This window comes from Mustela nigripes, chromosome 1 (genome assembly GCF_022355385.1).
Source record: "Mustela nigripes isolate SB6536 chromosome 1, MUSNIG.SB6536, whole genome shotgun sequence".
Taxonomy (NCBI): Eukaryota; Metazoa; Chordata; class Mammalia; order Carnivora; family Mustelidae; genus Mustela; species Mustela nigripes.
Window position 1 is genome coordinate 101927072 of NC_081557.1, and position 15537 is coordinate 101942608.

The 15537-nt window shown below is 40.3% G+C and overlaps 1 protein-coding gene across 9 annotated transcripts in view; it reads right to left on the minus strand.

Annotated features, from left to right (window-relative positions):
• Window positions 1-15537, minus strand: part of GRIA4 (glutamate ionotropic receptor AMPA type subunit 4) — a 386735-nt gene that overhangs the window by 5801 nt on the left and 365397 nt on the right. For 4 of the 9 annotated variants that reach the window (XM_059418430.1, XM_059418411.1, XM_059418393.1 and 1 more), the window contains exons 15-16: window positions 3909-4023; window positions 1626-1760 (exon numbers count right to left, since the gene is read on the minus strand). In XM_059418430.1, coding sequence (XP_059274413.1) covers window positions 1626-1760; window positions 3909-4023 — 250 coding nt within the window. Of the gene's footprint in view, window positions 1-1512; window positions 1761-3908; window positions 4024-9238; window positions 9354-15537 lie in introns of those variants that run through there. The other 5 variants (XM_059418401.1, XM_059418440.1, XM_059418441.1 and 2 more) reach the window with 5 other exon arrangements.

Genomic DNA, 15537 nt, shown 5'->3' on the forward strand with positions numbered 1-15537 from the left:
AGGGGTATTTACCTGGAATAACCTCAGATGTACAGCTTATGAAAATTATATTGTGTTTCTGACTCTCGGCTACGTCAAGCACTGCATGTCTCTTGCGGGTTCAAAGGCTCACTTACCGTTGAAATCAGAGTGAGCAGCCTAGTCAGTCGACTATTATATGTAATTTTAGAAAATGGGTCTTAGAGTCCTGATTTTAGGAAGAGCAATAACAAATGCTTTCAGGTCTTATTTAAAACTCCTTTCTATCATTTGAGGAAAAAAGTAGTGTACACTTAGATTCTTAAAAAATTATTTCCATTTCCTACATTTCACTGAATATTTACACTGTTTTATTGTGACACAGTGAGAGGATGTGAGTAAGTGAGGCTCTGGTCTACTTATAAGTCAAGCAGAGAGAGTCAATTATCATACAGTTTCACTTACTTGTGGAGCATAAAGAATAGCATGGAGGACATTGGGAGAAGGAAAGGAAAAGTGAGTTGGGGGAAATCAGAGGAGGAGACGAACCATGAGAGATTGTGGACTCTGAGAGACAAAATGAGGGTTTTGGAGGGGAGTGGTGGGGGGTTGGGTGAGCCTGGTGGTGGGTACTAAGGAGGGCACGGATTGCATGGAGCACTGGGTGTGCTGCATAATCAATGAATTATGGAACACTGAAAAAAAAATGAAATGAAATTAAAAAAAATTGAAATGAGAAAAAAAAGAGGTCAAAACAATTCACTGCAATTTTTATCTTTTCCTGTATCCTCCTAAAGAACACATACATTGCTGACAGTTTTGATGGAGAACGTGCCTCTTGCCTAAAATGCACATCCACCTTAGTGATACTGTGAAGGTGAGAGCTGAAACCCATCTAATAAATATGAACTGGGGTCAAGACTCTGACAGTCACTCTCATCTAAAGGTCTGGCTCAAGGTACTTTCAGATGAGCAAACAGCAGGGTTTTGCTCTTAAAAAATACAGAATGATGGTTAATGTGAAACAGAATAGGAGCTAAAATTTTCTGAGCCCTTACTAGGTGCTTGGAGTTGTATACATAATCATAATCATATTGTTAGGATTATGCAAATACATAATCGTATCAAATAATACTATCAAAACAGGCAACTGTCAAAGCTTTGATCCCTTGAAATGGGTTTATGCTGACTTTGTGAGCAATTCTCCTAAAATTGGATTGTTCCAAGTAGAATTAGCCCAGTACAGAAACCCAGAACTGATTTCCATTTTCTCCCAAATTTCGGGTAGGATATGCTGTTCAGATCATTCTGCAGAGCAATCCTGGAGGTTTGTTTTTGTCTTTCTGCCCCTTTCAATGCAGATATCTATTGGTAACATAAAGTTTTGAACAGTGCATCCGCAGCCAAAGAAAACCGAACCACTTTGCACTGACGTTTTTCCAAAATATCCAAGCTGTAATCAGAAGCAAGCAATGCCACCACTGGACAGACAGGTCACAACACTGCAATGACGGGATGCATCACCCACTCACTGGAGTAAGCCCTAAGTCCTACCCCTAAATTTTAATACTTTCGGTTCCATATACGTTGTAACCTTCTCTATAGGTTGCTAAATTCTGGGTATTCTGCGAGGAAGTTGGGTTAAAAGTCTGTGCACTCTTTGCCACCTTCATTCTCTTCGCCTCTGCCCTGGACTTGTAACAGAACTCTATCAAAGCCACCAGCATAGCCAAGCCCAAGCCGCCAACCAGAATGTAGAAGACGCCTGCTACGTTGCTGAGGCTCAAGGCGCTCGTCTTGTCCTGGGGGAGATAAAGACAGTTCAGTTAGCTGTGGAAATGTCATACCCGGAAGGCAAAAGAACACACGAAATCCAAACAGCTAATTAAAGCAAATGCCTAATGCAACCTGAAATTATTTACACGTATAAATCACTGATGGAGGTTTATGGATTTAAGCAGAAAGCTTACAGCTCTCAGGAGAAGTGAAATTATGATGATTACCAATAAAACTGTGTGTAATTACATTCAATAAAATTTGTAATGTTTTATCATTATTAAATATGCAGTGAAAGCCACTATGCCTAGCCATATAAAAGCATTTATATATTTACACAGGGTGGCAGAAGTGGGCTTATTATTAAGTTTGAAAATGGCATATTTAAAACCCAGTTACATGGGAAGTGATGTCTTTTGAGTTTCCTGCCATTATTTACACTTGCAATGTCTGAAATTTTTCTTGTATAAATTTCACTTCACATTTCCTAATTAAGGAACTAAGTTTTTTGTTTGTTTTTATTTTTTAGCTAACAGTTTCACATTTTCTTCACTGTTGCTTTACCAAATATATGTAAACAATGTGCTAGGGTACTTATTTGTTTGTTCAGTCACAGGTATATGGGAAAGCTTCTAGAAAGTCATGACTAGAAAGTCATTTTTACATATTACACACTATTTAGGAATAACTATGTATGCACCACAGTTAGGTAACTTAAAAATATACACATTACCATGGTTAACTGAGACATAAATTACTTTTGTATGGACAAATTTAGGACTATTTTTATTGATTAAAAAGTAAGATTCTCTTTCCACTTAAAAATACTTGATCAGTTAATAGTTCAGACATATTATTCTCCAGAGCTTTAGATTACATATTACCTCATAAGAATTTTGAAAATACTCAAACATAAGATTAGAAGATACTAAAATTTTAACAGGACTTAAGAATTTTTTTCATAGATTAGAAATACGTATGTTATATAACGTGATTTGAGAAAGTATTTTGGGTTAGACTCCTTGTAGGATGACCCGTGGCTGTCATCTTCTCGGCTGTAGGTTTTGTACAAACTGTGATTCAGAGACTTAAATAGTTTTATTAGGAGAGTATTTAATTCAAAAGACGACTATGTAGATGGTCCAATTAGCCATGACATTACCCAATTGGGCCAAAATTTAGGGTCATTTCATTTTTAAAATAATCTCTCATTAAATATTTATGCTTCTCTGGCTTGACACAGGGATTTGAGATAAGTGTTTCATTATTTGGCCAAGCTTGTCTCATTCCACTCTGGTTCAAAGACAGGGAAAAAGCTGATTAAAACGTAGGGATAAACCCCGAAAAGGCATCCAGTGACATTACTTGGTCTCTTTCTTAACTGAATGGAGGCTCTCCTATTTAAGCCATTTACTTGTTTCGCATCTTAGAATAACGAATATTTTTCTTCTTTTAAAAAAGCTAAAGATTTCGAGAATCCTCAACTAGGGCTTTTGGGCACTGGTTACAGTCTGTTATTTTGCTCAGGTAACTGGATTCACTGATACACTGGAATGGCAACGTAACTGCACCACTGTTAACTCATACTCAGTGAATCAGGTCTCTAGATCTCCGCGTTGACTAACAAGGATACACGAAGCAGAGATCTGACCTTGAGGATATCATTTGCAAACGCTGATCTAGTAAGAGCATCTCTGTTGAGCCCCACCGGAAGGTCCACTGCACATCCGTCAGCTCAAAGCTGTAAGGGGGCCTCTTCAACTAAAGAGGAACGCTCGGCCACACAGTGACGGCAGACAACCTCCCAGTGCCATAGGGTGAACGTTAACCTCCGTCTCTGGACGGCTACCGGACAGTCCCCCACTTCCTGTCTGGAGACCCCACCGGGTCCTCAAACAACAGGTTTCGTGGCTCTCGCCTCCGAAACACACGAAACCCAGAAGCGCTACTCGCATGGAAGGTGAGCCCGAGGATCCTAGAAGGACTTTGGTCCCTGTAGGTGCTCCTGCAGTTAATCTGGGCTTGCACCCAGGCCTGAGCAGGGGGGAGCGGGCTGCAGTCTTCCGAGACAGCATGGGCCACGCGGGGCGGGTGAGTGGGTCGTGCCCTGTGACAAGCGCTCGCGGCTACGGCTCTGTGAACACAAGGGGGCGCCCCGGAGGGCGACGACTGACCTTGCTTCCAGAGTCCTTGGGTCCACATTCACCTTTATCGTACCACCACTTGTTTTTCAGCTTGTCTAAGACGCCTGCCTCACTGAGTTTCAAAACGGCAAGGTTTACAGGAGTTCTTCACGTGGAAAATAACATAAATAACATTATATATGTTATTTTATGTTATTCAAGTCAAACTACATTAGAATCGCATGGCAAAGTGACGGAGCAGAGGCCACAGGAGGCGCTGTGTCTCGTGCGGAGGCCCAGGTGGAGAACCAGGCCGGTGGCTGGGGCCTGCTCCATCACTTTAGGTAACAGGTGCATACTGCTAGGGAGGAGGGGTAAATAAAACGTATGCAATTACTGTGAACCCAAAACTATTGGCCTGGAGAATGCTGCTGGAGCGTTTACAAGGTTCCCAGCAAGACGGTGGGAGTCATGCAAGATTTGCAAGCTCAGTGTGCCCCCACCCCTTTCGAAATGAATGGCAGTGGCTGCAAATGGACAGGTGTGCAGAGAACCTGGCTCACACTGGTTTGGGCTCTCCCCTACACTGTGACTCAGCTGGCAGCATTTTACTGTATGCCGCAAAAGCAGGTCTACACGGGTTGGAAGAGAAGGAGGGTGCATGTGGTACTGACAAAGGTCCAGGAAGGTCCTCAGAAGACAGAGACGGGAATCGTGAAAGTAGCAGCCCATGCAGACACTCTAGTTCTGGACTGTGGTATTTCACCTAAACAATATCACTATCTTGAGTCCATCACATTAACATGCCGTGCGTACAAAGGGGAGGGACTAGAATGTACTCCACGGATGCTTCCCACCAGATCCATGACAGGCTCAGGGGAACCGAGGTTTTTATGAACAAACTAGTCCTACAAAACCTCACTTTTCAACCATATTTGAGTCTTTTGGTACTCGATATTATATAGGGAGTCTCAAGGAGGAAAAGGCCAGTCATCACCGTCTCAGTGTCCCAAGGAATCTACGAACTCCCTCGGTTTTCATTCCCATGTGAACACCTCTGTTGCATAAAGTAAAAGTCCAAGAGGATGGATGGGGAGTGGTAACCCCTGACATCCCTGTTCTGTTTCCATGGTTGGCTGGTTTCTGCTTCTCTTCGCTTTTACAAACATTCGGAGAGAGATTCGTTGAATTTCTCTTGACATTTCTAAGGCTGCCCCAATCATTTTGTCTGGCTCTGTCTCCCAACACCTCATTTTTCTAGGAAATACTGAGTGCACTAGGAGAGACACGACGTGCATTGATTTGCTAGGGGATTAATCCCATAAATCTAACTTAACTGCACAAGTAGGCAATACAGTAATGATGACGGTGATGATGCCAGCTGACACTGATGGAGCCCTAACTAGGTTCCAGCACGTGTTGGAAGCATTTTATATGTTTGGATACTATGATAACCTGCATTTTACAAATGAGGAAACAAAGGCATGGAGAGATTAAATCATCTAGCCACACAGCAAGGAAGTAGCTGCTGAATCAGGGTTTGTAATAGTCTGACTTGATAGCTTGTGCAATTAAAAACATTCACAATGGAAGAGTCAAGAAATGGGAGTTTCTGGTTAACTGCCAAAACTTTTTCTGTTGTTCTGTTGTTGTTGAACTGTTCATTCTGGAAAAAAGTTTCTAAGGTGTTAAGTTTATCTTTTTAACTCTTTTCTCATTATGATTTAATTTTTATATCTATTTTATAACATCTTAATAAGACTCGTTCCATTTAAGAAGTAATATGCATTTGCCGCATTGCTAGAAAATGGCATCGTGTTTTGGAACAAAATCTAGTATGAGCACTATTTAACACTTTCTACTAAATGCCGAGTTTGGGGTTGAGTAGGATGAAGATTTTGGTAAACTGGGGAGTTTGGTGAGTCTGGTCCCAATGTGGGCTTTACTATCTATACACCATGACTGCCATTCCTGAAGTGATTACAAAAGCCCACCCTGGGTCGCTTGATGAGTTGTGAACTACTTGGGAATAAAAGCCTCGTCTCATTCATTGTCCTTGTGGGACAGCAGTTACCAAGTATTTGACTCAGAGTAGGTGCTCTGCAGGGCTGCTGTATTTAAATTATTTTGAACCCAGAGCAAGTTTTTCCTTTAACTGATACTCTTAAGAGTGCTGAGGTCCCTACCAAAAGCCTTTCTAATACGTGCACAGGTGTATTCTATGAGCCTACACTGCACTTCTCGACTAGGGTGCTCCAGGAGGAGGACTTCATGCTGAATGCTGCAAAGGGAAGAGAAAGAAAGCAGAGTTTCTTTCCATTTCTTCTGGAAGGGACGTCCTCAAAAGCCTACCTTCCCCTTCTCCTTCACTTCTCCCCTTGCCTCTTTGTTCCTTCTGCTCTCCACCACGAGAGCTGGTTTTAGGGGCTGTGAGTAGATTCGAATTTTGAGTTTAAGATATTCATCGGGAACCAAACTCAAGGGTCAACTGGCGGAGTATTGGGCACTGAGCAAGGAATGTGTTCCTGAGAGATCACTGGCTTTTGTTTGCCACATTTTTTCCCTGCTTATGAACTCATACTTTTGGTAATGATCCCTTCATTCTTGCCTTGGTGTCTATAGCTGTGGTAAAGGGGAGAAGGCCACTTAGGACATACTTTAAAGTCAGGAATGGGCTACAGTCTTCCAAGTGCTAAACTGGAATCGGGTATCATGTGATCTAATACAATTCCTAAAGAAGACATGATTCGAGAATCACATTTACGAAGTAATTTTTATACAAATGTCCACATTCCGGAGTGTGCCTGTTTTTATATGCATAAAGGAAAATAAGGTATAAAACAAAAAAATCAGCAATTTTATAGATCATTAATGATTACAGGCCTTGCCAAAATTTCCAGCTAGAACCAGGAGTAAGTAACTCACATCAAAAACTGACATAAAATTCTGTGTACAGTCTATGCTCTGACTAAACCGTATCAGATTCATCAGAGAGGAAAATGAGTTTTAGATATTGCAATGATATTTTTAAACTGGTTTACTGCCAATGGTAAACTTCTATTACTTTATTCACAAGAGTAAGTATAAATTTCTTCTGATCATAGAAAAGACCACATTGCACTAATATCATTAAGTAAATTAAAAAAAAATGGATTTGGATACCCCAAATCCTGCCTTTCGACTTTATTATTTTTTAAGATGCAGGACCCTTTTTCTTACTTCTTTCCTTAAATGTTTATATTTCAGCATGAAGCCTTGGCTGCGGGCAGCTGGGTCAGAACTTCGCGCTCAGGGAAAAACTCTCGGTGAGAGGGATACGAATTATTCTGTAGCTACAGGTTGTGACTAGACGCTCCCACAGTGACTCTAGTTCAGTTTTCAGATCTACTAAATCATGAGCTCCTTGAGAGAAAGAGAATTCTCTTTTCCCCACCAATATGGTGCATGGCCTACTGAAAGCAGAAACTTAATAATTTGCTGCTGAACAGAAGGCTGGACAATGGCAGGCAGGTCCTTTCCTCCTCAAAGGAACCCATTCATGGCGGGGGTGGGGGGTCGGGCTTTCCATGATTTTCCCCCTCTGTGAGATGCATCACTACTAGAAAGCTGAGTTTTCTCCCAACCAGAGTCTGTATTTGAGCGTCAGACGACGCCAGATTTCCGCATGCTTGGGCCGGGGCCTCTGAGTGAGCTTATTCTCCCTACACGGAATTGGTGTCATTTAATATTTCTCCTGCCTTGGCTTCATACTCAGCAAAAGCTCAAAAACAATCTTTGTTCTCCAACTGAGCCCTTCTCCTCCTGGTCTCACCTCCTCTGAGGAAGATCAAGCCCCAAGGGAGGGGTGGGAGAACTTGAAAAAAGAAAACTAGTCACCTGTAGAAGGTACAAAACAAAAATGAAACAGCAAGTGCCTCCTAAGTTAGGTGAGGGCATTTAAAATGCTGCCTTTTATCACAAATTCAGAGTCGGGCATTATGAACACTTAGATGTGATCACCTATTCGTTCGGTGATAGTACATCAGTCAACAACCTACAAGGAATGGTTTTTAGTATGAAAACAGAACTTCTGAGGGGACACAGGACATATTATGATATCATCTGGGGGGACTATTTTATGTTGATTCTTATAACATTTAAGATCTGAAGTAACGTTTTAGAATGTATCATTTTGTAGCTCATATTTGGTGAAGTAAGTTACTGCATACCTATGGGGACAATAGATCGACTTTTGAGCGCTACAAGGTTAGATTTACATATATTTTTTGACAACAAATATTTAGTGTCCGTTTGGTACCAAACAATCGATGGGATACAAACTGATTAAAAGCTGACTGAGCTGTCTAGCCCCTGAGTTAAATAAATGGAAGTGACTTTTCTTACACAGACTTTTCCATTGTGTGTACGTTTCTGCTCTGCTTATTTTTATCTGAAAAGACGTTTTAATGGACACTAAAATAGGACTTTGTTAATCATTTTTGTGGAATAGTAAGCACTGTTGTACTTCTCTTACACTGGTGATAAAAGTAAATATTTGTGAGCAAAATTTTTCTAATGGACTAGAAAATTTTTGCTTTTCTTTGGTGCTATCAGAGCATGTTTTCTTCTATTTTTAACTTGCATGGAAAATAGTAGATTATGAGTGTAAATTTATATAATTTTCTCTGCATATAAATATGTATTTACTTATGTTTTTATGGAAACTGTCAGAACACTGTAGGCAAGTTAGGGCGCCAAAATATAAAAAGAGTTAATATTCCTTAAGTGAATATGTGGCCGGTGTTTTTGATTGGAGACGGGCTTGAAAGGGTCTTGTTTTTGGAGTTGATCATTTTGTGATTTGATCCAGTTACGAAGGCAAAAAATTCTAGTTCACATGACCATCTCTGATTTAACTTGCTACGTAAGGAAGTGTGAGCGTTCTGGGTGGAGACATGGCTTTCTGGAAGGTATTCTTGGCAGGTGTCAAGTCACTGCTGTTACTCACAAACACTGTGTAGGGGTCTCAGCACACACAAGCCAAAGGAGACAGACTTCCCCTCGGTGTCTGCCCGTCTCCCGTCACTGAATCGCCCTTTCGAAGGCTGGGATCGCTTCCTGCTTTCTACAAGGGGCTTTGCAGGACTAGAGGGTCTGACCAAGAGCTCTGTGAAGCCAGAGAGGTGCAGGCACTTTTGTAATGAGGTCTGTTGGTGTGTCCCCCAAATGGGTAACGGCTGCGAATATTTTTGCTTTGACAGTAATTGCATACTTGGGTTTCGAAGGGACTGGACTGGCAATTCTAGGGGTGGGAGTGGGGGGGTGTCCAAGCTGCGTCTCCCAGCAGATGCACCTATTACTATACATACTGTTTACCCGCTTTTGGTGACATTGAGGCTGACCTTGGAGTCACCTCCCCCGCTGCCACATTCTCCTTTGTCGTACCACCATTTGTTTTTCAATTTGTCCAAGAGGCCTTGTTCATTCAGTTTTAAAACTGCGAGGTTAACAGCATTTCTTGAAACGATAAAACATATTTTGTAAGAAACTGCACAGCTGTTAAGATGTTAGAAGGAATGAGGACTTAAGCTCTTTTAGAAGCTTCTCCCAGGCGCTAAATAAACCTCTCATTTTGCGGTCCTGCAGCCCCATCCGTCCAAACCGAAGGCAATGGGGACTAATTTCAAAGCGTGTGAAACACGGGGTTACTTGGTGCTGCTCAATCTCAGAGCTCTTTTATTCCAATAAATGACGCTGTAATCAACCAATGACATGGATTTTTCTTTCTTTTGCAAAAGAGCAGTAAACAGGAAGAACTGTGCCTTGAGCTCCTCTGCCTCTAAGAATGTCAACAACTGAAGACACCGAGATGAAAATGCATTCCCAGAAGGAAACATGGAACAGCATTCCGAACCAAAAAAGCAGCCATTCATTCATTTTTGTGAACGGACTTCTGACCACAAAGAGTCCAGCTGAATTTTGGTTCCCTTTATTGTTTGGGAGTTTAGTTTCATTCGTTTGATTTCACTGGTCTCAGAATCTAGGATTGGCGTGCTGGGTTCGGTTTCCTGCGCTAGAAGTCACAGGATGGTCAAGAGAAAGGGAGTAGCAGCTCTCAGGGAAAAGGTCTTATATTTGAGTTTGGTGTTGATTCTTGAAGGGTTTGGATGCTATTTAGAAACTGGGCCGGCATGGCCATTCCACTGCTGAAATTAAGGAACTAAACCCCAGGAAGCTGGGCTGCATGGGATCGGAACTTTGCAGACTCAAGATTTGGTCGCCTCCTTGGCTATCTCTATCAGGGAATAAGGGAGCAGATTCTAATGAATGTCTGAAAGGGTTAAAAATGTGTCACGGGCTTCTGCCTGCCAGGTATGTGGCTTCTTACTTGCCTTCAGGTTACAGTTTTTAAATGAGCCATTCTGCCCTTCAAGAGGACTTCCCATTTCATGAAATTTCTGTTAAAGTGAGGGAGTGGCTTCTATATGGAGAGTTAGGGCTATGCTAGCTGATAAAAACTGAGTCTGCTGATGCCTTAATGCTGTATGAGTTAGAAAACATGACAGCCCCGTATTAATGAATAGCACTTGAAAACTGATTTGCAAGTGAAATGGCTGTCGAGTAGTAAAAAGGGTGACATATTTCACCAGCCATCAGCCTGTGGAAGTGTTTCTTTTCTTAAAATGTGTTTATCAAATTTTATGTAAACAATGTTCATTCTCCAGTGTTGTGACAGTCTGATCCACTTGGAGAATAAACACTTCCCGCAAGTAAACCATGCACTTTGAGAGTACTAACTGTTCCGCCACTTATGAAATGCTAATTAAATAATCAGCCGTTCCCACCTTCCTAAGTGCCACACTGGTGGCCTAAAATAATGCATATACTTGCCAAAGTGAGCAGTATCAGGTGGTTGGTTTAATCACCAAAAGGACCAGACCGAAATGCAAGAATGAATGAATATTCACTGAAGAGAGACCTATTTAAAAAAAATGTCGTTGGGAGAAAGTTGTTTTAATTTATTTTGCATTTACAACAAACTAAATTTGTCTTCTAGTGATTTAAGCTGGATGACTCAAATTTTGTATTTTGGAGAAAATTATTTTTATATTCCACTTTATTTTAGCCTGAAACATTCATCTGAGATGTTTTAATGAACTGGCATCCCAATAATTTTATCAGTTGGTTTAGACCATTCCTTGGATAAAACCGAAGTCATTTCATGAGAGGGTTATTTAACAGGGTTTTTAGCCATATCCAAAGACAGTTCCACAGCACAGGAGAAAACAAAAAGCAAAATAAAGGAATGGATAAGGAAAAAAAGCTTCATGTTGAGAAAACCATTTGGAATAAAGTTTTCTACAAAATTATTCTAAGATATTGTCTTTCTAAGACCATCTAATAGGCCATGTAAAAACAGTTTAGTTTCACACCGCTATCCGTGTGTGTGTGCGTGTGTGTGTGTGTAAGCAGCAACATTTGGTTTATATGATACACCTGACCAATAGGTAGGTCACTGCCCAGTTCACAATTCACATTTTTCTTTCCAGAAACATGCAGACCCTTGATAAAGTCTGCCTAATATTATTAAATGTACATTTACTTTTCTCTTAGGATGCATGGGAGGCCCCTGGTAATTAATATTCAGAAAGAGTCTTCAGGTACTCAAGATTTTTCTGCACGTGAAAACTGCCTGTTTTCTACAACTGACTACAGACGTCATTTCTGTATATAATCAGGTCGACCGAGCTCTGGAGATTGCCATCTCAACTAGCATAAACCACATTAGAACATCTGCCCTATTTTATGAAACACATTGCCTTTACATGTTATTAATTCTAAGAATCATCAAGTGACTTAGAAAAACACATAAAGTTAGTTCTTCGCTCATTTTGCTGGAATAGATTTAAAAGTTGTGTTTTTTTCCTTTTTTTACTTAGGCAAGAGAAAAAGAAACCCTGAAGGAGGCAGTAGAGGCATGCTTAGGGAAGTCACAAGTACTGGGGGGTGAATGAGGGACATAGGAAGCGCACTCTCACTACAGCACGTTTTACTATTGCTTTGTAATCCCCTTCCTACACTTCAAACAGAGGTATCAGAGTCAAGGTCAGAAATGCAGATCAGGGATATTCTGGTCCTGAGGAAGCCTCAGAGAAGCCAAACTAGTGGTCGGACAGGAAGATGAGAGTTAGAAGAGAAATGTCCTAAAGATCAGTCCTTACACTGATTATTCTTCTTGTCCTATAAAAGGCAGGTTTACAGATCAACTCAACCTAGTAGACTGCTGTCATTTAAAAATGAAAGGAGAAGAAGAAAGAGTCAAGGACCACATTCTTGCTGCAGGGGCGGAAACCACAACTGAGAGCCCTGGTGTGTTGAAAAGGACCTTCCATAGAGTGAAGCAGGCCTCAGGCAACTTACTTCTTGCTTTTTGTACCTTTGGGGGAATTCTAGGTAAGAAAAACCCTTCTCCAAGTTGGCTTTTTAATAGAGGTGAGATGGTGGGGTACTTGATGTAGGTTGGAAGGAGAATGATCTTTGAGTCAAACTCCAGAAGCTCAAGAAAACTGCCCAAGGTTTTTAATCCTGAAATTTCCTTCCACTGAGCTTGAGATAATGAAAAGCCATACCGCATTGTGCTAACTTCCAGGACCCGTTCTTGTTAATGAGACTCTTGTTAAGACCACATACAACAGAAGCTCTAGAATGGAAACTAAGACCTGAACTTCTATTTATTGATATTGGGTAAAGTCATCTAGTGCGGAGATTTTTTTGTTAAAAGCATCTTAATTTGAGCAAAGATATCCATCTCTTCCACCCTTTCATAAATAATTTATCATTCATTTCTATATGTTTAGATATGCTTTTCTTCTTTACTCATTATATTTACTCCTGGACCGTATCACTTGTAATTTTTCTGATGGTGAGGTTTTAAAATGTACATCTGGGAACCCCTGGGTGGGTCAGTTGGTTGGGCGCCTGCCTTCATGGCTCAGGTTGTGATCCTGGAGTCCCAGGATTGAGTCCTGCATTGGGCTCCCTGCTCAGCAGGGAGTCTGTTTCTCCCTCTGATCCTCCCCCCTCTCACGCTCTCTCAAATAAATAAAAATCTTTAAAAAAATTAAATGTACATCTGACAAAATATTTGTCATTTTTGAAGTTTATAATAGGAACATTTTTAAAGTTTAAGTTTAATCAATTTTTTTTTTTTAATGATTCCCTGGATTTAAGAATATTACTGGAAAGGACTGATACACCAGCCCTATCCTTAGTTAACATCTGCACGTGGGGTATTTAGGGCATATGTAGTTTGCAGACCAAATAACTTGCAATATCGTATTTAGTCTGATTAAAAAAAACTCAATTCCGTTTTACTTAATAGGATCAGTATTTCATTGCTGGCAGTGATGGTGAACCTACAGTGTGATTTTGCTACTGCTTTATTATCGTTATGGGAAAGGATCTATTAGTTATATGCACATGAGAAAGTCTCATCACTTTTAGGCCTGTGCTCTCTTAACGGGAGTGCTCTCTCCATACTAAACTAATTCTCTCTCTCTCTCCATATACATGTAGGTATAGATATTGGTATATGAAGATTTTATAAGTAATCGAACTTATAACCCTGAGATCAAGAGTCGAGTTCTATTGACTGAGACAGCCAGGTGCCCCTAAACTCTGTAAAATTTAAATATCATGGGGTTCCAATGTCCAGAATATTTACCTGAATGATGTCAGCAAATTTTTTTTCATAGTCTCCAATTAATCTTAGTCTGTTTTTTAAAAACTTAAAAGCTGTGAATCCACAAGACATTGTGTCAACACTTAAGAAAATCCCTTTAAAATCCACAAAGGACGTTAGTAGATGATTTATGCAGAAGATCATGCAAATCATATAAAAAGCATTAGTCTTGGCTTGCAATTAAATTACTATGAATTAAAATGATGCCAGTTCAATTCTCTGCCACTCGTGTTAGGAAAGACACAAGTAAAGATAATGTGCGAAACAGTCAAGGACTATATAAGATGGGTGTCCTCCTCCACTGGTGACGGAATTAAGAACTAAAAAATGAAGTTAGATGACTGCACAACAAAACTTAAACACAGTTCTTGTCCTTGGAAATTACTGATAATGTTGATAACTACGCTAATTGGCTAAATATTACTGGTTAATAATAATTCTCTTTTGAGGAACCCAGTCTAATAAAGTTAATCAATGATGTTGACGGGAGTAACTGAATGAACCTCACAGTATGTTTCTGTAGCAAACATGGCAGGCAATTTGTGTGCCCACCAGAAGAGGAGAAGGAAGTAGATGTGGGGAGACCCAGCAGTGGTTCTCAAGCGCGACCTGAGCAGAGAGTTACCATCACAAATACAGATGCCCAGGCCTAACACTGCTGGGTCAGGTCTCTCTGAATCATGGGCACTGTGTCTCCATTTTTACAAAGCTCCCCGGGTTGATGGTACTGATAAGTACCCCTAATTCATACGGCTGAAGGTTTCACGACCATTCTAAGTTTTTAATGACCAGTAAAAATGATTACAATGTAATGTTAAGTGAAAAAAAGAAATAATTTGCATATTCACTTAATTTTAATTTAAGAATAAAAATATATATTTAGAGACAGAGACATTAATGGAAAAATATTGAGGAAAAAAATCCAACAAAGAGCTGTCTCTGGATGTACGGATTTGGATTAGTTTGGATTGCATTTTCCTTTCTATGCTTCCCCACCCATCCAAAATTTTCTACAATAAGTGATACTTTAATAATAAGTAAATAAAAAAGCCTTCTCAATTATTTTATTTTCCAATTTTATATTATTTTTCCTAATTTTATATTAGTTTATAATATTATGCCTAAAAGATCTGTTTTATGCAAATCAACATTTTATTTTGGATCCAAAAAAAAAAAAGAGGTAGAATTTAGGAATTGCTCTTAAGGATGTCAGTAAAGCACTTATTGCTCCTGATGATGTGGTTGGCTTTGGTCCACCTGGTTTTGTGTCTCTAGTCACAGGCTGGAGGACACGGAATGATGTACTGGGCTTCTGCAAAGGTTCTGCCTTATTTGAAGGGAACAGGTCAGGCAGAGAAGTATGAGTAATGCATCAATTAGTAGACCTCCCCCATCAGACAGGATCTGCAGGAGGCTAATAGAACTCTCAGAGGCCTGGAGAGAAGACTCGCTGTTTCACACATACTTACATAGACAAGGTGAGTTTTTCCCCTTAGGCTGAATTAAATGAATGTGATGGTGAGTAGACTTCAGTTCTGCTAAGTAGGCCACTTAAAAAAAAAAAAAAAAAAGTGTGTGTGTGTGTGTGTGTGTACCCCTGTTTTTAGGAAAAGAATTTTCAGGGCTGGCAACTACATTTTTCCCAGAACAAGTAGTACAGACCCTAAGAAAAAAGTCCTTTTCATTTCTGAAGGAATTAGGAAAAAAATGCAATTAAAAAAGTCTTTCATCACACCACATCTTTACTGAATTCCTTTTTTGCATTTAAACTAAAATTCCAGGGGTGCCTGGGTGGCTCAGGTTAATCCACTGGTTAATCCACTCAGGTCATGATCCCAGGGGCTTGGGATGGAGCCCAGCCTGCTTCTCCCTCTCCCACTCCCCCTGCTAGTGTTCCCTCTCTTGCTGTGTCTCTCTCTGTCAAATAAGTAAAATCTCAAAAAGAAAACAAACAAACAA